The 24,379-nt window shown below is 37.5% G+C and overlaps 3 protein-coding genes across 4 annotated transcripts; 2 read left to right on the plus strand and 1 right to left on the minus strand.

Annotated features, from left to right (window-relative positions):
- LOC117614048 (D-cysteine desulfhydrase 2, mitochondrial) lies at positions 1 to 3,171 on the plus strand. 2 transcript variants are annotated; one of them, XM_034342724.1, is made up of 7 exons: positions 1 to 611; positions 787 to 1,113; positions 1,379 to 1,421; positions 1,547 to 1,885; positions 2,166 to 2,295; positions 2,412 to 2,585; positions 2,796 to 3,010. In XM_034342724.1, the coding sequence occupies exons 1-7, from the start codon at positions 546 to 548 to the stop codon at positions 2,896 to 2,898; spliced, it is 1,182 nt and encodes a 393-aa protein (XP_034198615.1). In that variant the 5' UTR covers positions 1 to 545; the 3' UTR covers positions 2,899 to 3,010. The 2 variants fall into 2 exon arrangements, with proteins under 2 accessions (XP_034198615.1, XP_034198614.1); XM_034342723.1 differs by having other exon boundaries at positions 5 to 611; positions 2,779 to 3,171.
- Positions 3,172 to 11,409: 8,238 nt separating this feature from the next.
- On the plus strand, positions 11,410 to 14,872 carry LOC117625411 (protein terminal ear1). The gene is made up of 5 exons (XM_034356997.1): positions 11,410 to 12,449; positions 12,665 to 13,424; positions 13,520 to 13,678; positions 13,777 to 13,918; positions 14,097 to 14,872. Exons 1-5 carry the CDS (start codon positions 11,732 to 11,734, stop codon positions 14,523 to 14,525), a joined length of 2,208 nt encoding a protein of 735 aa, XP_034212888.1. The 5' UTR covers positions 11,410 to 11,731; the 3' UTR covers positions 14,526 to 14,872.
- Positions 14,873 to 18,233: 3,361 nt separating this feature from the next.
- LOC117614684 (vignain-like) lies at positions 18,234 to 20,009 on the minus strand. Its single transcript, XM_034343571.1, has 4 exons — positions 19,406 to 20,009; positions 18,965 to 19,200; positions 18,720 to 18,863; positions 18,234 to 18,638 (listed from the first exon to the last, which is right to left on the minus strand). Exons 1-4 carry the CDS (start codon positions 19,842 to 19,844, stop codon positions 18,372 to 18,374), a joined length of 1,086 nt encoding a protein of 361 aa, XP_034199462.1. The 5' UTR covers positions 19,845 to 20,009; the 3' UTR covers positions 18,234 to 18,371.
- Between the last annotated feature and the right edge of the window lie 4,370 nt (positions 20,010 to 24,379).

Raw genomic sequence — 24,379 nt, forward strand, 5'->3', positions numbered from 1 at the left:
TATAACTCCATTTAACCCTTTTAAAATCTTAATGGAATACACCCCCCAAAGTTAGACGATTGCACCACACAGAACTCCCAAATAGGAAGAGAGCACGCTCCCACCCAATTACCGGGAAGAAAGAAGTTGAAGAAAAAAAAAGACAATAGTGGGAAGAGAGCACGAACAGGAAGAAAAAAAGGGAAAGAAGAAGTACGCTCGCTGGAGAAGTATGCTCGCAGGAGAGAGAGAAGACGCACTGTAACCCCTAGTGTTTAAATGGGTTTTGGAAATAAAAAATAAATAAAATATGACTTGTCATGTTTTAAGCGGTCAGATCGTTTGAGTGGCTTGGGCTATTAGGGCTATTGGGTAAGTTCAGAAGCGGACATCGTCGTGCCCAGTATAGTTGGATTTGGTTCTGGCTGGGACTTCTTCAAGGAATAAGTGATGCAATGTTATTGCTTACCTTCAACAAATGGAAGCTCTGGAGTTCCCCAGCGCTGCATTGTAGTTATTGTTTGGGATTCTTATAGATTTATTTGTCCAGTCCAGTCCTAAGGAGTATGAAAGTTGAAGGCTTTCCCAGTAAAAGCACCATTTCAGCAATCAAACGCGGCTTTCAGAGTCAGGTTCTCTCTCTATCTCATACAAGTTACAACCACAGTCACACACAGGCACAATTGGAGCTAGTTTTCTCTTGCAAGTAATGGGTTGTATTGATTTTTGGATTTTATGGTTAGTTAAATATTGCTGCTCAGTTTTCATTCACATGATAATTGATTAATGTTTTGCCGCTCATGTCAGTGTGTTTCGAATGTCAAATTGGATGGTGAAGATTTTGTGTCAAAATTGCTTGATAGAAGATGGACATTGCCCCACCCAGATGCCAAAATTCACCAAGTAATGCTCTCCACTAGCAAAGTATCACAACCAGGCAGAGCCTTATCTGATGTTTCCTTCTTCAACAAAATTAACCCATCTTTTAGTCATGGTTTGATGGACAAGGACGATCGAGAACCTTCTTTCTTTATTGTGAGGGATGACCTTTTGCATCCGTTGATAAATGGTAATAAAGCTAGAAAATTGGATGGATTGATTCCCCTTGTCGAAGATCACTCAGTGACCCATGTGGTGAGATTATTATGATCCTTACTAGATTTAAATTGCATCTCGGAAATGCTTGTTACTTAACTAGAATGTAATCCCTTCATTTGGTCTCCATATTCTGGTGCTTTGTTATTGGATTCTAGATACTTTTAATAGCAAATTTCCTATTCTTTATTTGGCGAATTGCATTGCATATGCAAACTTGTGTTCCACTTTCAGAATTGTTAGTCGTTAAAACTGAGTTCCTTTGAAGACCAAATAAAATTCAACTGATATTTTTTTTTTTTAGGTCACATGTGGAGGTTGTCAAAGTGCACATGCGGCAGCTGTTGGTATGTAAATTCTCGCTGAAATTACTAGATGATACTCTCCGATATGCTCTCTCTCTCTCTCTCTCTCTCTCTCCCCTTTTGGTTTGGTGTAATAGTTCCTATGTGGTGACTTGTGTGTTTTGCAGCTGTTTCATGTTCAGAGAGAGGACTAAAATCACATTTACTTCTACGAGGAGAGCAGCCTGAAATACTAACAGGCTATAACTTGATGTCAACAATATATGGAAATGTCACATATGTTCCAAGATCTCTTTATGCCAATAGGGAAAAGATGTTAAAGAGCCATGCTGATTATTTGGCAGGCAGCAGTGGTAATGTCATATGGTTTGATGATATTTTGGAGGCTTCTTTGAGTGAAAATGATGGTGCTATGAGCTTTTTGCAAAAGGATGCTTATAGAAGTGACCATCCTCGGAAAATCGTAATTGTTAACGAAGGTGCAGGAGATGTTGTAGCATTACTAGGTAACTTTACTGGATTTGGAATAAAGAATCATCTTTTTGGTTATGCTTCCATGTATACATATCTGCATCTCTTGTGTGTTCTTGTTTTCCATTGGGGGAGGGGGTTGTTATATAGTGGTTATATGTCAAGTAGGCACAATCTAGTTTTTGCACCCAATCCCCCAACATTCTTCCTTATGCTTCATATCTGTAATTCCACACATCTTTGAGGGCTTGGTGTTACTTTCTCCTAGTTTTTTTGGTGTTATTGATAGTGAAGTTCATATTGTCTTATTCGTAGGCCTGATTCGCCTAGTGCAGTACTTATCCCAGAATCACATACTTGGGAAAGAAAGGCCCTTGAAGCTTGTTGTAGATGCTGGAACTGGGACAACAGCTGTTGGTTTAGGACTTGGAGCCATATGTTTGGGGTGTGTTCTCGTATCTAATATTTTTCATGTGTGTTGAGATGATCATCTAAATAACTGCAGTGATGCAGACTATTTTCTGTTGCAGCATTTTAAATATTGTTATTGCCTCCTGTCAGGCTCCCATGGGAGGTAACTGCAGTGATGCTGGCTGATACAATTGATGGGTATAGAAGTCAAGAGAGGCGTTTGATTTCCGATTTCAAGAGGCATTTTGGTCTTCAAATTGACCACTGCTTTGATGAAATAGATAGAGGACTTGTGCACTGGTTAGAACGTTGCCATCCAAGAAAGTGAGTAGGCTGTCATCATCTTCACAACTTCTGCAATGTTTCAATTGTATATTTATCTTTATAAAATATAAAATCATAAACAATTTGTATTAATTCATGCAAGCAAATGCCAGATTCTATGTATACAACTCTTCATATGTAGTTCACTATTTTTTTAAATATATATAATTCAAACCCGCCCCTAATTTCTCAGGTTTGGCAATGTTTTAGAAGGGGAGGTAGAGGCATGTCAACACATTGCACAACAAACTGGTATATTAGTGGATCCAGTGTATACACTTGCTGCGTGGGAGATGTCAGCGGTCCTTCGTGAACAGGAAGCAGAAGGAGGTGCAACAGTGGTGATGCTTCACACTGGAGGCACTCTAGGCATGTTTGGATTAGCACAGAGATACAAATCTTACTTCTCTAAGCTCAAAACTGGGCTTTCCAACTAAACAGGTAGCTGAGTTCACTGGATTCATTTGAACAGTTCAAATTCATACATTTGTATCTCCATTCAACTTTCAATTGATTTTGAGAAATTATAGTGAAATATTCTTTAAGGTCACATGTCAAGGTGTTTTGAGCAGTGACTCAGTGTTAACTTTGGTCTCAAGGGATGATTGTGTATGGGCCGGGCTAGAGATCATACTGCATATAAAATCGGGCTCCGGACCGATCCCCTTATAAAACCTGTTTAACAAACTACAGAAATACAAACCCAGACCATGGCCCAAAAGCATGAATTGGGCTTCTGAACTTCTTGCCAGATCCCTCTTGGCTCTTGCTTATTTTGCTTGTTGCATGTGCCATTCCACAATAAGGCACAAAGTCGTGTCTCTCTGGGACTGTAAATCTGGGAAGTAGAAAAGTACTTCTTCTTTTCACATTGGGCTGCTTACCTGGATTAATTTTATCAATGAACATTCTTGATCATGGTGTTAATCTTATAATAAACTAAATTAACATATAAAAAAAGCTACCTAGAATCTCTTACCCAAATAAGAAAAACATTAGGAAAGAAAGGAACCCTCCTCCCAACGCATGTGTGTATAATTATAACGTGTGTATGTATGAATATGTATATTTGCCTACGTGGCAGTTGCAAAACGATTCGCCACAGTTGCAGGACACGACATGGTCCGCAATGCGCACACGCTCTCCAAGATTCTACCTGGTTTTTTTGGTTTTGAATAATTGTGTAGTTTATATTTAGTATTTTTACACACCAACCAGAAAGAAACCACTAGCACTAAAGTTTGTGTGTTTTGTGGTGGGCTGGTGGCAAACCAAAGCCACAAACAAGAGCAGGCAACATTCCTGGTACCAAGGGGAAAGCAAAACTTGATGGTCTCCTGGACTTCTTGTCTCTCCCAAAATTCTCCACCCACTTATAAATGTAGAGCCAAATTGTGTGTAATTCCAACTTGGCCAATCAAAGTGGGGATGCTTTCTAAGAGTTCTTTTCTCAAATAGTTACTCGTATGTTAACGGGCGACTACCAATCGTTGATGCATAATGAGAATGTTCGTAGCATTTCTACGGAATTTTATTATATTCAACCTTATCCATAGTGATGACCTTTCTTTATATTTTCACTGCTTTTGGTATGGACTAAAGAATTGAGTTACAAACAAGCATGGCAGAGCAGCATAGGGAATGTCTCCATGTGTGTTGCCTGCTGGCTTGGAAACTTTGTCACCATACTTTGATAGAGAGTAGACCTCCTTAAACAAAAACATAAAAAAAATAAAAAGGGGAAACATCCCTTTCACTTACTTTTTGTGGGCATGGAAAAGGGTTCTTGATATAATGCAGGAGAAAGAGTACGATGACCCACGAATTATGTGAAGCAAAAGGGGGACACAGTAACATAACTAGTTAGCCACTACTTATAAAATAATTAGGAACTAAACGTGACCAATACAGAGCATGTTCTTAAACATATTCGGCCACTAGCTGTAACAAAGATGGTGGATTTATCTTTAAGTAATTTTATGACAATTACTTTAGAACATCGACATTTTGTAACTGTTATGTTCGTGTCAAATATGTGTGGGATTTATTCACTTACATAGAAGACATTTACACTAATTATCGTTAATAATATAATCTGACCTTAATTACACTGGAAATCCTCCTTCCACATTGTTATTAAAAAATGGTAAAGAAAATGTCCATTTCATTTGTGCGGGACAGCAATATATGTAACATACTGTAATTTACCACACTCAAAAACATTGGGGAGGAGTAAAGTAAATAATGCAGATGGACCATAATGAGGAGGGACATGGTAAATAAATAAAGGGAGTTTTACTATTATACCTAATAAATGGCCTAAATTATTTATAAATTTTTTTTATATAAAATAGATTTTAGAAACACAACCAAAACCTATTTACAATATAACAAAGAAGCTTCGAACTTCCTATAAATTACAAAATTGTCATTGATTTCTTAAAATAAACCTAACCCCAAAACCTCATTAAAAAAAAATCCAAAACACTCAATAAGGCATTAAAGTGATTTAATAATAAAAATTAAATTCAATAAGGTCAACTATCATTTTATGGATTTTTTTGAATTTATTTATAAAAATTAAATGATGTAAGATTTTTTTTTAGGGAGATTCACTATTATACCCAATATGGGGGCCCAAATTATAAAAATACCCTATATAAAATGGACTTTAGAAACACACCCAAAGCCCATTTACAACATAACAAAAAAGCTTTTAACTTCTTATAAATTACAAAACTGCCATCAATTTCTTAAAACAAGCCCAACCCCAAAATCTCATAAAAATACCCAAAGCACTCAATAGGGCATCAAAGTAATTTAATAATCAATATTAAATTCAATAAGGCTAGCTATCATTTTTTGGGTTTTTTTTTGGGTTTGTTTATAGGAATTCAATTGTGTAGGGTTTATTTATAATATTAGTGCTAGAAATGGGTATATCACTAAATATCTCTTTTTTTTTATATCACTTTCTATTTAAACCCCACACTTCTTTTTGTTCAACCCATGTTCTAAGCTTATCCCAACTTCTAATTTAAATTTTCATAATTACTAAGAAAACCTCACTATCTTCCCAAATTACTTTTAAATACACCTCAAATTGGGAAAAAAAAAAATTTCTATTTAAACCCCACTATCTTCCTACTACAAACTATAGAAAAAAACATATATCTAAACTAAATAGTGCTGGAAAAGATGAAGAAGGCCTCTATTTTTTGAGAAGAAGATGAAGGTCCATGTGCTTGCCGCAAGACAGACAGACTCGCTAACTATTACAATATATCGTTTAATATCAATGGAAAGAGATCCTGGACCAAATAAAGATTTCTAAATTAGAAATTAAATGAGGAGATATTTATTTGCATTGTAGAGAAGAATGTGCAACTTACCTCGGCAAGAACAAATTTCACTTACACGAAGGTACAGTAAACAGCCTTTCCATCAGCTCCCACGCATATTTTAAAGAGGTAGGCTCCTCAATGTTTTATATCTTGAAATAGGAGTAATCTGACAATAGGATGTAGGAAAGTTTATATTTTTCTAAAACTAATATGAAGAGTGGCGGGATATGTGTATAAACGTATTAGGGTTAAATATTAAGTTGGATTACCTTTTTTGTTTTTTTACACAATAATAAAACTTACAGCTTAATGATTTAAGTGTTAGGATGAACAAAGAGAAATGTATAGTTTAAATAGAAAATTTCCAGTATATAATTAAATATCATAAATAAATTAATAAAAGACCACGTGTATATCTAAAGGTTTGAATTGTGCCACGCAAACTATACTAGCTTTCTGACCCCAAAAAAAAAAAATAGTAGCTTGGATGCAACATGCATGTCTTATATTTAAGAAAAATATAAGACTAGCATAGCAGACAGAGTGGAAAACGTGGATGGGGGGAGACGAGACAAGAGCATGCAAAGTATCGAAGACAAGACATATATGCATATATTAATTTGTATATTGTTTGGTTTGGCTAATGATAATAAGGTCGTGACGGCATTGGAAGAAGTCTCGTATTGGAGTTGGACCCCTATACTGGAAACTCCGGCGCACGTGTGCCACCCTTCACTCATGCTGCATTTGCAGTGTTTTTTGGTGAAAGTAATTCGAAATTTGAGCTCATGTGGGTGGATTAATTAAGAATGGGTGAATGATATTATATCTTTCTTGATTTAAACAACATATATAATCAAGGGCAGAATCAGGAATTTTTTAACGGGTGGACTAGCTGAAGTTATTAGCTTAAAATTTAATGATTTTTTTTAGTACTTCCAATTTCTATAGTATTTCTAGAAATAAAAGTAAACATTAAATCATATATACCAAGCTAGTTCATAGCTCCATAGACTAATTCTCAATAAGTTTTAACATAAATTAAATAGAGTTTAACACCATAGTGGATTGAACATCTAAGGCTTTTTACCTAGATTGACCTTAGGTTCCTTCATGCATTCATATCATACATGAAAAGTTATTTTTTTGTAAAAATATTGACTAAGTATGAAAAATGGGTTTCGGAATAATCATTTTCTCAAGATAATTTTTGGCGGCTTTTATTCCTCACACATCAAATAAGAAAACTTGATTTTATGGGATTTTAGTATGAAGTATATATTGACTTAATGAGCTATCATTTTTAGCCTAAATCATATTTTGCACTAAAATCGATTTTTCATATTTTGATTTTGTGGGAATTTGATTTTCTAGTATTTTTATTTTAATCCAAATGAGAGGTACTTCCTTATTTACATTGTAAACTTAAGTAAATGGAATAATATAAAAATAAATAAAAGTAAAATGACAAAGACATTTACTTAAATGTTGAAAATGAAAATAAGGTAATATGTACAGTGCCACTAACCGGGCTAATATTGAAAATAAGTTAAATATATAGGTTTTATATTTTTTTCCCCTTAAAAAATCACACTAGGCTACAGCCCACTGTAGCCTTTAGTGTGATTCCATTCATGTATAAAATTAAGATAAATATAATACAGTTGTATACGTGAGTCAGGACAGTTAGTTATGTAATTACAGTGAGCTCGCATGTTTATACTCAAGTTCTAGTTATGTAATTACAGTGAGCTCGCATGTTTATACTCAAGTTCAAAAGGTTTGGAATTTACTGAGCTACTGATGATGTTTGTTTGACAAATATTGAAACTTAATTAAACTCTGAAACAGGTGGTTAAATTGAGTTGTGTTATGGATTATCGCAAGCACCTTCCTTGCAGCCCTGAACCAACCATGATTAAACTCCTTTTAAATCTACAAATTAATAATTAGATTGGCAATGCCAACAAGAAGAAGCAGCGGACATTCTTGGAGGAAGCAAGCAAAGCTTTCCCTGTTTCCCATATTGCATGGATGCACTTGCAGTGCAGGACCATATGCTATTATTCTCTCTCATTGTTTGACTCACAAAATCAAATAAATTCCTTTGCTTTAAAAAAAAAAAAAAAAAAAAACCAACATAAATCCCTATAAAAATGTCCATATGTGACATGTGAATAGTAAGGAAGCTATGTACAAAACTTTTTCAGATAGTCCTCCGATTGCCTTTATTGATTGCTACCCATGAAGGATAATAATGTGAAGAATGAAAACCCAAATCTACATGTGATTTGAAGGGCATTTTATTATTTTCTTCTCTAAATATATAATATACAAAATAAATAAAGCAAAGCATTCTGATTAGTCAAAACAGGCACGATAAAAAGTACCACGCAGCAGAGCAATAATTATGGTCCGGTTTTGGCAAAATGTCCTTTTTGTGCACAACTTATTTACTTGTACCTTTCCCTTCCTCTCTAGTCTTAGGCTCCCTTCCCATCCCCTTCAATCGCGCATCATCACATACATTCGTCCAATCAGCCACGTGTACGGCCCTCATCCATTCTCATCCTTACCCAACGTAAATTACCCCATCACAATCGCAACAGTGGTAATTCTTTGAATTGAGGGCATGTTTACGTATCAGTAATGGGTATGGGAGGAAAGGGAATGATTTCCATTCCTGACTTCCCCTGCGTTTACTTGCAATCAGGAATGAAAAAATAAATGGGCCCCACCTCAAAATCCGTAATCACATTCCCTCAAAACTAGGTATCAGATCGACTAGGGGGGACTAGTCGATACGATTCCCATTCCTGCTTTCTCTTATTAACTTCCAAAAATACCCTTACCACTTTAATATAATTCCAAAATAACTCAAACCCTAAAAAAAATAAAAATACACGCCAGAAGGAGTTCAAACAACTCAAACCCTTAACGTTACAACACAGCCTCCCTGGAGCAGCAGAAACTATGTAAGTCACTCCATCTATCTATCTATCCACCTTTTTCTTTTTCTTCTATCTTCTGTCTTCACATTCATCGCAAAACAAAGTATGATCATGGATAAATAAATTGATGATATTGTCATAGTTAACCATGTTGGTAGTATATGAATGAAGAGAGATGGCGTTGGGTTTGGAAAATCTTATAGCTGGTGCAGAATGTATTTTGTCAAAGTGGAATGTCATTATCTTCTGTTTATGAATTTCTTAGTGTTACTATTCTAAGACTTGCAGTTTGTTTAGGTAATTACTACAAAGTGATTGCTGCCGTTTGGAGTTCCAATTGCAGTGTCAGTTTTTGTCTAAAGCTTAATATTCCAAGGAATTTCTTCATGTTTTTACTTGTGATTTAACAAGATTTTATTGTTTTGTAGTTAGGCTAGTTTGCATTTAATTTTGAATTTTGGTGTAGGGCTTTCAACTAGTAAACCATTTGAGGTATTATTGACAATCGTATGAAATGTACTTTGACCATTTCCTCAACTAATGGGGGTTGATGATTCCCTTAACTTGTGGGGGTTATCGTCCTAAGAACCTTTTATTAATTATTATTATTTTGTCAAAGTGGAATGTCATTATCTTCTGTTTATGAATTTCTTAGTGTTACTATTCTAAGACTTGCAGTTTGTTTAGGTAATTACTACAAAGTGATTGCTGCCGTTTGGAGTTCCAATCAATGGATATGTGATAATTACTACATACGTGATAATTACTAGAGTCTCCTTTACATTCCATAATTCTATTATTGTTGTCATATACAGAACAAGGATTAGGCTTAGGTAACCAATATTTTTATTATTGTCACAAATATTTCTAGGTCTCACCTCGCATTGTGTTGATCAGAAAAGGAAAAGAGGAAAAGCCTTCATGCCATAGATCAGCTGTTTCTTTTTTGTTTTAGTTTTTGGTTTTTCCCAATATCCTTTTACAAATTTCGATGTCTCGTGTTGATCAGAATCTTTTTACATATGTTAAACTGTTTTTCATATCACAGATATATATATATATATTTTTCATATCACAGAATCTTTTGATATCTTGAATAATATACATATTTTAATGTCAGGTTTGGTTAATGTTCTTTCAACAGAGAAGGATCTTGCTGATGTGCAAGCTAAACTTGGTGGTGAATTGAGGAAAATAGAATTCCTAACTCCTTTGCAAGTATTTCGTATCACCAATATTTTAGCCAAAGAGCACGATTTGTTGAGGGTCTTCTTTACCATGACTGATGAAGAAAAAAAAGATTATGTATTTAATCTTATGGAGCATGGCTTATAGTGATTGCGATTGATGAGTAATGGGTGAATGACTTTTGTGGAGATTATATATCTCTTCTTTTGGTAGTTTGACTATTTTGTATTTAATCGTATGAAGATTATGCAAATTATTATTATTTGATTATTTACTAGTTACGTAGGTGAAAGATAAATATTTATTGGAGTTTATTTTGTGAATTTTATTTGCTTATGTTAGTTTTGGATGTGCTCTTTGCAACTGCTTAGCCCTTAGGTGACTTCTTTTGTGAATTTTATCTCACTTGATCAAAGATTTCTTAGCCAGGTTAGCTTGTCTAGCTTTTGGTTCAGAATAAATTGCTGATAATTTTCTTTGATAACGGATTCCCTCTTACTGATAATTCAAAACCCCTTTTCCTATAGCTTTTGGTTTTGGGTGAATTTTATATATGTGATGTGGTGAAAATGTGTAGGGCATTTTAGTAATTAAATTAATTTGGATTCTGATTCATGAAAATTAGTAAACAATAACAATGGGAATCAACCCCATTCCTTTACTAATTTCGTATGTTTAGTAAACAGCTTAATGGGAATGATTCTTCCCATACCGATTCAGTAGTTCCCCGATTCCTAAATTATCTGATTCCTTACTTTCTCCATTACTGATACGTAAACATGCCCTGAGAAGAATTGGATTCCGCTTTTTTATTGAACTAAATCATATAAATTGAGGATAGTTAGATTTCGAATTTCTATTGAAGTTGTTTACTAAATTATATAGAATTAGGATATGAGTGATATTAATTACTGAAATGTCATTGTTGTTGAGTTTAAGTAGATGACGAATTTTAAAATTTTAAAATTATGTCAGAATATAATGAATAAAAAAGATAAATTCTTAATTGGTTAATTCTCTAGGAATTAAAATATCACTTCTCACCCAAAAACTGAATTCCTCCAAAATTAGGAATTCAATTTCTAATTTTTTGTGGGCCTCAAATACTTTTAATTTCTTGATGTGAAGTAAACACAAAAATTTTCTATAGTATTTTTTTTTGGTCAACAAGAATCTTCTTTAGTTGGAATTCAATTTTCAACGAGAATTCCACTTCTTTATCAGTAAACACACCATTAATAACACTGGGGTAGTATTGTAATTTCTCCGACTTGTTTAGATGGCAAAATTACATTTTTAGCAACTTCGGTTTGAAAAAGAAAGTAGGGGAAAAGGAAAAAAGCCAAGCGAAAATTCATCTGTGCTGTTATGCCTGCTTTTTCTACTATGCGTAGCTACAATTAAAATCACAGTACAGGCCAGGCCATTTTCCACACAGAAGACTCAAACAGAGAGACAGAAAGACAGAAAGACAGAGAGAGAAAGCTGGAGAGAGAGAGAGAGGGAGAGAGAGGTGTACTGTATTACTCGGGAAGATGAGCCATGAACTTGACCAGTGCCTGAAAACCAACTAATCCTCCCACTCTTCACTTCACCGGAAAACCACTTGTTTCCTTATTTACACTTTCCCCAAGTGGTTTTCCGACTAGCGAAATCCCCCAACATGGCAGAAACCGGTCATGTCCGGTTTCCGGGAAGCCTGGACCCGGGAGCCCAAGAGTTCATACCCAGAAACCCGAACCAACTAACCCTCTTCGGGCCTCCTCCACCGCAACCGCTACCACCGCCTCCGCACCAGGTTTTCTATCCGTACCCGCCAATCAGCGAAGTCGTACCGTACGCGCAGTACGCTGCGTCCCCGGCGTATGCTAGTGCCGCGCCAACCGTTTGCACGCCGGTTCCACCTCCATCTGTGGCCGCGACGCGGGCTGTGCTGTTGAGCTCGGTGCCGAGTGACGTGAGCGAGGGGACGGTGAGGAGGGAGGTGGAGGGGTTCGGGGAGGTGAGGTGGGTGCAGATGGAGAGGGTGTGCGAAGGGATCGTGACCGTCCATTTCTACGATCTGCGGCATGCAGAGCGGGCCTTGAGGGAGTTTCGGGAGCAGAACATGCAACAGCAGCAGGTCAGGCTTCGCAACAACTACGCCTCCTATACTTTCATCCCCAACACTCCGCCTCCGCTGCCGCCCAATAATTTGTCTAGCCAGCTTCTTCCGGTTACTCCGGGTCGTGGGCTCATCGCTGGTCAACCCGTGTGGGCCCAGTTCGTGATTCCGGCCTTGAAAGCCGTTCCGGACGGCCATAACCAAGGCACCATCGTGATTTTCAATTTGGACTCGGCGGTCACCACCTCCACTCTCAAAGACACCTTCCAAGCTTTTGGTAATACTAACAGCCGCTAGTCTCTTTCATCTTCTGTTTGTTTTGCTTTCAGAATTTTTTTTTTTGGGTGTCTATATTCATGTGGGGAAGCTTGCTTTTAATTCTCATGGGTCTCTTTCTCCCACTTTCCATGCGCAATAGGCACATGGTGCCCTAGATTCTTCTCTTTTTGTTTCAATTTTTCATAATTGGCTGTGTGTTTACATGTTCCTCAGGGCCTGTAAAGGAATTGAGAGAGACGCCTTCGAAAAAGCACCAAAGGTTCATCGAGTTCTTCGACGTGAGAGATGCTGCGAAAGCTCTCAAGGAAATGAACGGAAAAGAAATCAACGGCAAACCAGTTGTCATCGAATTCAGTCGACCCGGAGGCCACAGCAGGAAGTACTTGAATGCGGTGGGAAACACCACCCGAACGCTGGTCTCGCCTACCAATATAATTGCACCCCTTCATTCTAACAACGCTCTAGTTAGTTATCCGCCTTCTCCGTCGCGGGAACTGGTCGGAAAATTCTCAAGACGGCCCAACAGTTTGAACATGGCACCGCCGCCGCCCCATTTGTACGCTAGCCTCTCGCCACAAATCCAATTTCCATCGAGTAGGAACAAATCAACGAATATTTGTAGCAGCAAGGGAAATGTGGGGGCTAATGGGAGCTTGAGGAGGTCGAATTCATCGAGCGTTGAAGCTCAAATGGGAGGTTTGAATTTGGGTGGTGCAGTTGAAGAGAGCCATTTGGTACCGGGGCAGCCGATAAGGTCTTGCTCGTCTTCAAAGAAGAGCTGCCAAAACAGCCAGAACCAGGTTGTTATGAGTCCACCGCGGCCGCAGCAAGCGAAGAGCAGTAGGGGAAGGAAAGGAAGGCAAGGGAAGAAGATGGACTCTAAATTTCTAATAAAAGAAGAAGCGATGGCGGAATCCAGCAGCGCAGATACGAGGACCACCGTCATGATCAAGAACATTCCCAATAAGTACAGGTAACATAGTTTTGGGTGATTCATAATTATTTATGTTGTTCTGAGTTGTTTGAATAATGAAATTGTAATTTTGTGTGGGTGGCGGGGTGTGGCAGTCAGAAGCTACTATTGAACATGCTGGACAACCACTGTATTCACTGCAACGAGCAGATTGTTGCCAATGGCGGCGTTGATGATGGTGATGATGATGAGCAGCAGCAGCAGAAGCAGCCTTTCTCCTCCTACGATTTCGTTTATCTTCCCATTGATTTCAAGTATGATTTTTTTTTAAATTTTCAATGAAGTTTGATTTGATTTTAAAATTCTGTTACAAATTATATGTGGGTGTGTGTTTGTTTGGGGGAATGAACAGTAACAAGTGCAATGTGGGATACGGGTTTGTGAACATGACGTCGCCGGAGGCAACGTGGAGGCTGTACAAGGCCTTCCATCTTCAGCATTGGGAGGTCTTCAATTCCAGAAAAATCTGCGAAGTCACCTACGCAAGAGTTCAGGTACTTTTTTAATTTTGGTCATTTTCATTAAATGAATTAAATGCAATGCATTTGTATTTGTATTTTTGGAGTAAGTAAAGAGAGAGAGAGAGAGAGAGAGAGAGAGAGAGAGTAATTAAATTATATGGAAATGGAAACGGAAATTAAATGAAGTGGAATTATTTATTATAATTTGAAGGGTTTGGAAGCGTTGAAAGAGCATTTCAAGAACTCGAAGTTCCCGTGCGAGATGGAGCATTACCTGCCAGTGGTGTTTTCACCGCCTCGGGACGGGCGGCAACTCACCCACCCACTTCCCATTGTTGGCGCCCAAACCCTTAATAACAATATTAATAACTCCTCTTCGTCCTCCCCCGTTTCTCTCTTGGTCCCGCCAGTGCCACCTCATCTTCACGATCAACACGACCATGATATGGACGCGCCCGTGTCTACCTGCGACTCTGACGACGACGACGAAGGCAGCAGTCGAAGCGGCGGCGTTTTCATGCCTGACGACGACGACGACGACGACGACGATGATGATGATGATGATGATGACGACGAACGAGACAGACAGACAGCTAGCGCCTCCCTAGAAATAAAAGGCTATACCTATAATACCCTCTAATAATATTAATATAAAAACCTCCACCCTGGCCTCCATGTATATCTCTGTCTGTCTCATCAGTTTCAGTCTGCAAATCTCACATTGATCTGTTCTGATCTTATAGCTACCTGCCTCCCTCCCTCTAGATTAGCTTCCGCTTAAGTTCTGCACCAGAACCAGCCTCCATCATTTCCATTTATTACTGCTCTCTCTCGCTCTCTCTCTCTCTTGTTCTTGTTTTTTCTTTTTCAAATTTGACTAGTTGTGTCAACTTTGTGCTGTGTTTGTATTTTAGGAAAAATGTAATCCTAGTGTTTAATTAGAGTTTCTTGTTAATTTTGCTAATTACAGATTGTAGTTTTCTAGTATAATTTTTCCTCCTCTTTTCTTTTTATTTTAAGCAAATTTAAATTCTTGGATGATGGGTGGGATAAACATATTTTTAACGCATGAAAATGTATGTACATTGAACATTAATATTCAACTGTAAAAATTCAATTGTTTTTTTTTTCACCGTTAAAATTCAAAGATCCACGGAACACAAGAGACCGAGAAATGCCCGTTGAATTGTCCTTGCCATGTCAGATGCATGACAGAAATGCTAAGTTGTTTGTTGAGCGGACACGTACAAAATTATGTACAGATGTTGTGGATCCATCAACAACGTATATTTGATGTGGTATTTCCCCGTTGTTCAAAATTGCAATTAATTAGATCTAATTCATCAAAATCAAATGCTTGTTCAATATCATTTATTTCTATTAATTGGAATCATGTATAGGTTTTATTTAGAACCAAGGCTAGACAATTCAAATGATACAAGTTAAACTTTTGAGACCTTGCTATAATTCAATGTTGGAATGAAGGTTCCTAACTTGGAGAAAAACATAGTTGTTTCTATTCGTTGCCTCATGGCGCGGCCAATAATGATATGCAACGTTGAAGTGTTATCTCTTTTTGATGGAAGTCTTTCTTGCTACCGCCGAACTTGGCTGGCTGGTATGAACAATAATTAACAAGCATAATTCAATAGAGTATAGATTAGACCAAACTAGGTGGATTATTATTCTATCTCCATTAATTTACGATCTGCAAAATGTGTAGCATTAGATTTCATACGAGGTATGCTTAGATTTTGGTGTAACTTTATTACATCAAGTTTAAGAACTGAATGTGTATATATATGTTGTTATGGTTTTTATTTTTATTATTTGTTAGTTTTGGTATAAAAAAAGAAAAGGAGATTGATTGAGTAAAAGGGAATAGTACTTTTTATGGCTTCAATATACTGTTGAGGGAGGCAACATGACTCATGAGAATGTTTATATATGTCCTCGTAACGAGCACCACAAAGCCTAAAAGCCTGCCCTTTCTTTCTTTTTAAAACACATCACTTTCGCTGCAATAGGCCATCTTTTTTTGCCTTGAGAGTTTTTCTCTGGCCCGGTTACCACAGATATTCATAGACATATATATAGAAAGAGAGGGAGGCTTTGCTTCTCTTCTTCCTCTTCATCCTCCTCGTCGTCAAGTTGATGACAGGTAAGAATCCGATGCCACGTGGGAAAGTGCGGGAGATGAGGTGGCAGTGGAGCCTTTGACCTTCATCCGTACCAGCAGCAGGAGCTGTGCTAGTAGGGTTGCAACTGCAGAGTGGCAGGTCACTTTAAATTTCTCACCCCTCCACGTCATCAGATATACTGAATGAAAAGCCTTATTGTCCTTGTCCCCATTCCCATTCCTATTCAAGGCTATGTGCTACGGTACCAGAGCCAGTGAGAGCCACACCCATCGGACCATTAGTTTTGACTCTTGAGAGAGAGAGAGAGAGAGAGAGAGAGCATGTTTGTCCTCCACTACATATCCTTTGATTTGAACAGTGGTCTCCACTTTGTACACAGTATATATATATATATAGCTAGGAGATGGGAGAAAGAGTGACCGCCCATTTAATGCTGCTGCCCATGTCTTCTTGTTGTTGTTGTTGTGGGCCTCCTCCCTCCGCTCCGTCCTTCCTCCACTTCCTGTTTGTCAGGCTCAGACTTTGGCCGTCTCTTTATGCTTTTTCTCTGATGCTCTGGGGATTTGACACATGGACCACCCGATGCCCCCCACGTAGTACCCTCTCTGGGTGCCATATGTGGTGTGGTGTTGTGTGTGCGCATCCCTCGCTGTCTTTGCCCCAACTTGTTTACCTCGTATTGTTTGTGTTGTGCATAAACTCTGCGTTTTGACCAATTCATGCATATGATATGAATGCATGCAGGACAAACTTTCAGAACACACACAAAAATAAACCTAAAACTCTCATTAGGAGACAACAAAATCATATTGAAGTGCTACAACTTAATTCGAATTAAAAACTTGATTACTTATATCAACAAACACAATCTAAGATCGCAAAGTGTGAGATACATTCATTGTACAAATTTGGTTGAGATTTGAGGCAAACGAGAATCATATAGAGAAAGAGTTGGCCGAGACGGGGAGGATGATGTGAGTTGGATCAAAATCAATAAAGATTCAATGGAAATTCCCATCACCGGACCATGGTGAGTTAAAGAGAGAGGCCTTTGTGAGAGGGGTAATTATGTTGCTGTCCTCGTAATTCTTTAGGTTCTTTCGTATTATAATTGTAATAATGAGAGAATGTAGCCCATACTGATATAAGCATAGGATTACAGGTCTTCATCACAATTAAAGGCCGACAAAGATCCAGTTGAAGCACACAAAATTTATAATTAACAGCAAAAGTAGTGAGCCTAGAGCTACAAGTTACAACTACAAAAGGTTGCATGAAGGTGATTCTCTGTCCTTTCCCAAGTATATATGATTTGCGGCAACCGAGACTGTTTTTCTGAGGGAAATTTGTATATTTTGTTGTAATTGTTTAGACTTAGTTTAGGGATTTTGTTGACCGGGAACAGGGAAATGCCGGTAGCAGAGATGGTCAAAGATTTGGCAGCCCACCATGGTCCTATGGAAACTGTGGCATGCGTGCGGCCCTGTGAGTCTTTTTGAGCTGATCAAGGCCACAGGGTTGGCCTCTTCAACACCTATCTTCTTAATTTAATCGAATCTGTTTTGGAACCCAATAACCTATTTTTTTGTTTCCTTAATTTATAAGATTAACACTTGATACGATGCACAACTTCAGAAAAACACTTGTACGGCCGTTTACATTTTCTAGGATCTAGGATGATGACTGTCTTTATATAAGCTTAAACAGCGTCCAATTTTTTTTAATTTTATCACATGGTAATTAAGATATGCATTTAAATCCTTAATTGACCATAAATTAGTGAGCTTTCCTTTAGTGGTATTTGTCTTCTCATGTTCGACTCATGCGGATAGCTAAAACGACTTGTGATGAATTTGATATATTTGTTATGAGTTTCAATACATAATTAGGTGTGTCTAGTTTTATTGTGGTGGCATAGGTTTGTCGACCGATAGACTCATTTTAGGTCAGTTGGAAGAGTGGACCTAATTTGTTGCAGTAGTTGTCCTTTATGGATGGATTGGATCAAACAATACTTGCTACATGATTTTGAACTCAAACAAAAACATGAACAGGCTAAATTAGCTAGCTGGGCCCATAAAAATAAATAAATAAAATTCAGAGCGAAGCCTGTGTGCTAATTCTTTGATCACATAACCATGTACATGTTCATCAAACTCTCAGCCTTTTATTTCATATTTCAGCATCAAACCAACATTTATTTTCATCTACACACTGTATATATAAGCACCTAAGATTCATATGCCTCTTTTAGGACAAAGCTTGATCACTGATAACTAAATTGGCAAACGAAATCTACTAAACTATACTATATCATGCGTAGCAGCAGCACATAGCATAGAGCTTTAGAGTTCATCCTTGAAGGAGGAGGAGCTTCTTCTTTTTGTGTTGCTTGGGGAAGACTTCATGGGGTAAGAGGGATCTTTTGCAATTCCACACAGCCCTTCTTTTGCATCAACTCCACGTTGGATCCTTATGTATCCCTTTTCTCCCCACTCTTCTCCCCAAGAGTTCTTCACAATCCAGTACTTGGTCCCATCCAGAATTGCTCCATACCCCACAACTGCCACGCCATGGTTTAGCTCTGTTCCACAGTCCCCATTAAACACACCCTGCAAAAATTAATTAACCCATGATTTAGCTCTCATCCTTGTGTTTAGTTAACTAATTTGAAAGCAGTTGTATTTTTATACTTCTGAGTAGAATTGGAAGTCTCTGCCACCAGCATCTATTGCAACAGATACAGGTTGGTTTGCAACAGCTTTCATCAAGGCATTTTCGTTGTTTTCGGGTACGTTTTCGTAGCCATCAATTTGCACCAGAGGAGCATTCATCATCTGCAAGAACCAAAACAAAGCATGCCCATTTTTTTTTCACATGCATGAAGGAACGTGATATTTTATTGATGTGGGGTAATTATAGTTGGTTCTTTCTTCACCTTGGTTGAGTCACAAGGCCCATCACTGGCTCTGTATGGGTAGTTCTGCTCTGTTGTTATGCCGCCATTTTTCTTTATGAAATCAAATGCCTTTTCCATCAAGCCACCGTCGCACCCTTCGTTGGGGTCTCTATTGCAATCAACCAGCTCTTGCTCAGACAGAGAGACTAGGGCCTTGGTTTTGATTTGATTGATACCCTCCACTGCAACTACAGTTGAAAATGCCCAGCAGCTACCTGTAACATCAACAACATGCAGTAAATTTTAATCATCTCTTGATTTTGATCAACATGAAAGTTGTAACATTTATTCATGAAATGGACTGCATATTTTCCCCATCAACCAGCAATCGTAACACAAAATTTGCATAAACTTTCAAAATATTTCAATGAAAATTGTCACATGAAAATCTTTGGTCATGTACGTATATCTGAGACTTACCGCATTTGCCTTGGTCTTTAACTCCAGTGACTGCTCCATTCTTCCTCCAATCAACATTTGGTGGAAGATTGTCAGTGTTCTCATGTGTGAAGGCAGTTTCCCTTCGGCTGCCATGCAAAGACCTGTAGTGGCTAACCTTTGAGCCAGCATAGGAGCTCACAAACTCATGGTTGGTCATGTCTGCAAACTTGTTCAGCTTCAGCTTGTAAGGCTTGCTCATCTGGTTCACCTTGTGCACATGCTTCACATTCTCCTTGAAGACATTGAAGCGCTTTTCCTTCTCTCCGAGGTCATGGGAAATTGTATGGTGGCTCCTCCACCTCTCATACAAGCCCCAGAGACTCTCTTTAGAGGCCAGGTCCTTCTCCTGAAACTCAAAGCTCTCAGCCAGGCCAATAACCAGAGCCAAAAATAGAGCAACCAAGATGAACTTCCTCATGTTAATCAATCACTCTAACAAAGATTCCCTAATTTGAATCAAGAAATGTTGGAGTTTAAGGAAAATGGGTTTAGAGAATTATGGGAGATGAAGCTGTTTGATTGCTTTGATCAATGCAAAGCATACCCTTTATAGACAATTTTGGTTGGTAGGGATTGATTGGCACTAGAGCTCTACATGAAGATGAGTACGTAGCTTGCCATATTGGCCGGGGTCTCAACTTTATAGCTTTAGACATAAAATCTGGGGAAAAGATGACATTCTTGTTAGAAGTTGTATATATTTTTGGAGGTGGGGTTTGTATTTTTTGGGTTCATATCTACAGCCTACATGCCATCCACGTTACCTTGTTTAACTTGTTTATAGATGGTGACAAATGGGTTATGTTGTGGCACGATTTCTTGCAAGCCTATGGACTTTCCTGTCTTTGTTCAAAACCGAAAACTTTTCCGAAGGTTGGCTACTTGGGAGTGAAACTTGCGTGATTCTTTATCTTCTGCATTTTGTCGATTTTATTTTTTGGTGTATCAGAAGATTATTATTTTGGGAAGCTACTCAAAGATCGATCTAGACTTGTACTTGTCTGTGTGTACCGAAAAATAAATGAAATGTTGAGAAATCACGCTCTTGCGCACAGAAGGATTCAAACCCCTCCCTTTCCCAACCACCTTTTGAGCTTTATCCAACCCACTGCGGATGAGTTTGTGAACATATCTACGGCGTGTAATATTTATAAAGTCTTTAAAATGTCTGCAAGCTAATATTATCTAGGATAAATTTCCGTATAAAAAAATTTATCTTTTTTTTTTTTTTGAGAAATTCTATGATTGCATTCAATAATACACAAAAACTAAAAAAAAGCCAAATAAAAAGGGCCATTACAATAACGGAGCGGTTTGATATCAAAATTAAGACAATATGGTGTTTCTCCACTAACGATCAGGTAGGATCGAAGAAACTCGGGCATAGGCATCCCAACTAAGATTGCAAACTTAGAATAATAAAAAAGAGATAAAGCTTGAAAAAACCAAGCCATAACAATACAAATAAAACTCTCACCAATGAGAGATGAAAAGCTCTCACAAAGGAGATATGAAAAACTCTCACAAAAGGAGAGGTGAAAACTACACAGAGAACCCAAAGAGTCTCTGCAACTTATTCCAAACATAAAGAAATTGCAAAAAACATGGTGGTGGAGATTCGACGTCGAAATGCAGGTGAAGATCGTACGTTGAGCCGCAGCCGCCAATAATGGTTGGATGAAAATCATATCAAAACTAAGACAAATAGGGAAAACCCTTTGTCTCTGAAAATGGGGGAAGAGGTGAAAGGAGGAAGAGACGAAGAGAAGAGGGGAGAGGGGGGGAAGAACAATGGCTTCTTCCCCCCTCAAAGTGGAAAAGGCTCGAAGAGTGTTTTTTGGGAGAAAGGGGGGTAAGAATAAATTTAGGCATATGTCTAATGTTATTTATTATTTAATTATGGAGTTGAAATTTTTGTTGTTGTTATATATTTATGGAGTTGTATTATTATTCACTATTGAGTTTTAATATTGTACATTATACGTGATACTAAGTTTGAACATTAATAGGAATTCTTTCTATGTGGTATTAAGTTACTCGTACATTTTATTTGTTTTTTTTTTGTCAAGCTCATATATCTGATCATATATATCAAGTGTAATATATTGTAGTAAATTATTATAACTAAAAATTTATGGTGTGTTTAATTTTCTTTCACTAATTATTACATATTTTTTAAAGTTACAATGTTTGTCAGGTCGCTACATAATCAACTTAAATCACTCAAACTCACCATGCCATACATTTCCTTCCAATTTTTTGTGATAAAATAATAAACAATTGACTAAGTAAACATCCTTTAAAGTTTCAATAACAAATTTTGTGATTTTATTAAATTTTTATCGATATTGATATTTCCTCAATATTTTCATTGATATATCCATGTTTTTGGACCACCGATATTTCCGAAACTCTCGATATTTTAGACCTTGGATGGAACAAACATTTTAAGGTTATCTGATTATACAATACTTATAAAGTGGAACCATATCTCAACAAAAAAAAGAGGTTAAAATGGAACTTATTGTTAGCAAATAATCTATTATTAGGGATGTTTATAAGCTAAGATTATACGCATATAATTTGCGATTTAGATTGACAATTTTTTTGGTCAAAGATTTAGAAGATTGATAATTTAACTCAATAATATGGTAGACTATTTGATGAAAGAACATTTGTTTTGGACAGATTGAGACCTTAACTTGCATATGAGTAGTCTCAGATTCGAACTCCCACGACACATTGGTAGTGTGTGTGTGTGTGAAAAATCACCCTTCCCTTTGCTTGTAATTTTAAAAAATGAAAATAAGGTGCATCCACACATGAAAATCTGATGAAAAATGAAATCCAAATCCACTAATTTTCTTTTTCCATCATATGATTCTGATTGTTTTAATGTGTAGTGTGTGTACGCTAGAAAATTGTTGTGGATGATTTGACTAGCCACCTTAGATTGAGTGAAAAATGAGAGCACTGTAAGTTTCGCAGGCCAGCCAGGAATTTCCCATCATTATAGTAGTGTAACCTATGAAGAATGTAGATCAAATTTCGGGTGTTTGGCTGTGCCTGCCCGTGTTATTAGTAATGGTTGGTAAATTTTTGACATTTGGTTTGCCAACAAGAAGCAAAGTAAGCGACAGAACAACATAAAATCTCCAAGGAAACTCACTTAAACGCAACCCGTTGTTTCTGGCTACCTTTTAACATATGTCATGTACAGTTATCAACGGACAAGAATTTGCCCTTCTCTTTGACTTGTCACAACGGTTGTTCCCTAAAAATAAAATAAAAATAAAGCTGATATAAACAGCAAATGTGTACAAATTTTCCCTTATAATTTAATGGATTGCCCAGTAGATTCATCTAAGCAGCAAATGCTAATATTTTGATTTCTCAGCGTTTAATTCTGTGGTAGGAAATGAAACTGACTCTTTTCGGTGCAGAGGAGAGGAGGAAACTGACTTTTGGAGCCAAATATTCTGGACTGAGTAAAGCCATTAATAGTAGAATGATATGTACTTCACAACTGAACCCCAAATTCTAAATTCTTATACAAACAAGTTGACATCCCTTTAGGGTAAGCATTCAAAAGTTATTTCCGTGGGATTGTTGGCATTTTGTGCCTAAGCAATCGGATAAACTAGGATCCGATTCCTCTCGTTCTACATCAGAAACATCAATGTGGCTTATTTAACTATTGGTTTCTATTACTGTAGAGGCAACAGAATGGCAATAAAATTGTATCTAGTTTGTATAGGAGACCAATGACATTATATAAATACATGAAAGGCTGGAAGAGTATGTGCAAGATGTTACAATACCACTGGCACTATATGTTTGTATATATCAAGTATGAGTTTAACCATCCATTTGAGTTTCATTTGAGACAGTGAATTTTCTTAGTGAGGTCTGTGTTGTTGTTTGTGGCCTGCAATATGGGGAGCAAAGGAAGCCTCTTCGGATATGCCGATGGCATAGACAGGTTACTGTTGTTTTTTGGGACTTTGGGTAGCATAGGAGATGGTTCCATGACCCCGTTAACCATGATAGTCTTGGTGGGATGATCAATGAGTATGGACGTTCTATTCCCTCCAATGAGACTGTGAATGAGGTAAAGAAACAAATAATACATTCATAGAGACAAAAAAAAGGTAGGAAATCCACCAGCATGTTAATGAACATTTTCTTGGATGGTTGTTCAAGAAATGGATTGCTATAATGTTGAAAATGCTTCAAGATGAAAATTTATACCATGTAAAATTGTTAACGCAGTTTTCCTTTCATAGCACACACGGAAGTCATCTTCACAATCTCCTTCTAGCAATTAGTCTTTCCCGCTCTAAATCGGATTTCTTGCTGTAAATTGGATTTTATTCATGTCTATATTATTTCCTACCTTAAGTAGATATCCTGTATCAATATAAATAGGGACTTTGTGTAATCTGTTTAATACAAGGAAATATATTTTCTACATGGTATCAGCCTAACCTAGGGTTTCCTCCCTCTCCCTTATTCGATCCAATCCTCTCGTTTAGGTCCAGCTCATGGCTTCGTCTGAATCCACCATCTCCCTCTCTAGCCCTAACTCTTCTCATTTTATCAAGCTTACTGGCTCCAACTATCTCCTTTGGCTCCGCCAACTCAAACCCTTTTTAGTCTGTCATGACCTCTAGAAATTTATCAATGGCACTCAGAAACAACCTTCTACCCAAACCTCCACTTCTACCACTGCAACACCCACAACCACCACCACCACTCTTACTCAAACCAATCCCGCCCATATTTAGTGGTATCATCAAGACCCACTCATTGTTAGCTATATCACCAGTACACTCTCTGAGTCTCTTCTCTCTCTCGCCGTCGACTGCACCTCTGCCCGGGATCTCTGGGAGTGTCTCCAACGCCACTTCTTTCAATCTAGTATGGCCAGTGAATATGCTCTTCTTTTTCAAC

The sequence above is a fragment of the Prunus dulcis genome, chromosome 1, assembly GCF_902201215.1.
Source record: "Prunus dulcis chromosome 1, ALMONDv2, whole genome shotgun sequence".
Lineage (NCBI taxonomy): Eukaryota > Viridiplantae > Streptophyta > Magnoliopsida > Rosales > Rosaceae > Prunus > Prunus dulcis.

What these genes read in the sequence shown, in the direction of transcription:
- LOC117614048 (XM_034342723.1), top strand. Translation starts at nt 546, where the DNA reads ATGAAAGTTGAAGGCTTTCCCAGTAAAAGCACCATTTCAGCAATCAAA. An exon ending in AACGCGGCTTTCAGAGTCAG is followed by an intron (nt 612 to 786) that starts GTTCTCTCTCTA and finishes CGCTCATGTCAG; the next exon opens with TGTGTTTCGAATGTCAAATT. An exon ending in TGCACATGCGGCAGCTGTTG is followed by an intron (nt 1,422 to 1,546) that starts GTATGTAAATTC and finishes TGTGTTTTGCAG; the next exon opens with CTGTTTCATGTTCAGAGAGA.
- LOC117625411 (XM_034356997.1), top strand. Translation starts at nt 11,732, where the DNA reads ATGGCAGAAACCGGTCATGTCCGGTTTCCGGGAAGCCTGGACCCGGGA. An exon ending in TATCTTCCCATTGATTTCAA is followed by an intron (nt 13,679 to 13,776) that starts GTATGATTTTTT and finishes GGGAATGAACAG; the next exon opens with TAACAAGTGCAATGTGGGAT. An exon ending in TCACCTACGCAAGAGTTCAG is followed by an intron (nt 13,919 to 14,096) that starts GTACTTTTTTAA and finishes TATAATTTGAAG; the next exon opens with GGTTTGGAAGCGTTGAAAGA.
- LOC117614684 (XM_034343571.1), bottom strand. Translation starts at nt 19,844, where the DNA reads ATGAGGAAGTTCATCTTGGTTGCTCTATTTTTGGCTCTGGTTATTGGC. An exon ending in TAAAGACCAAGGCAAATGCG is followed by an intron (nt 19,201 to 19,405) that starts GTAAGTCTCAGA and finishes TTGATGTTACAG; the next exon opens with GTAGCTGCTGGGCATTTTCA. An exon ending in ACTTCCAATTCTACTCAGAA is followed by an intron (nt 18,639 to 18,719) that starts GTATAAAAATAC and finishes TAATTTTTGCAG; the next exon opens with GGTGTGTTTAATGGGGACTG.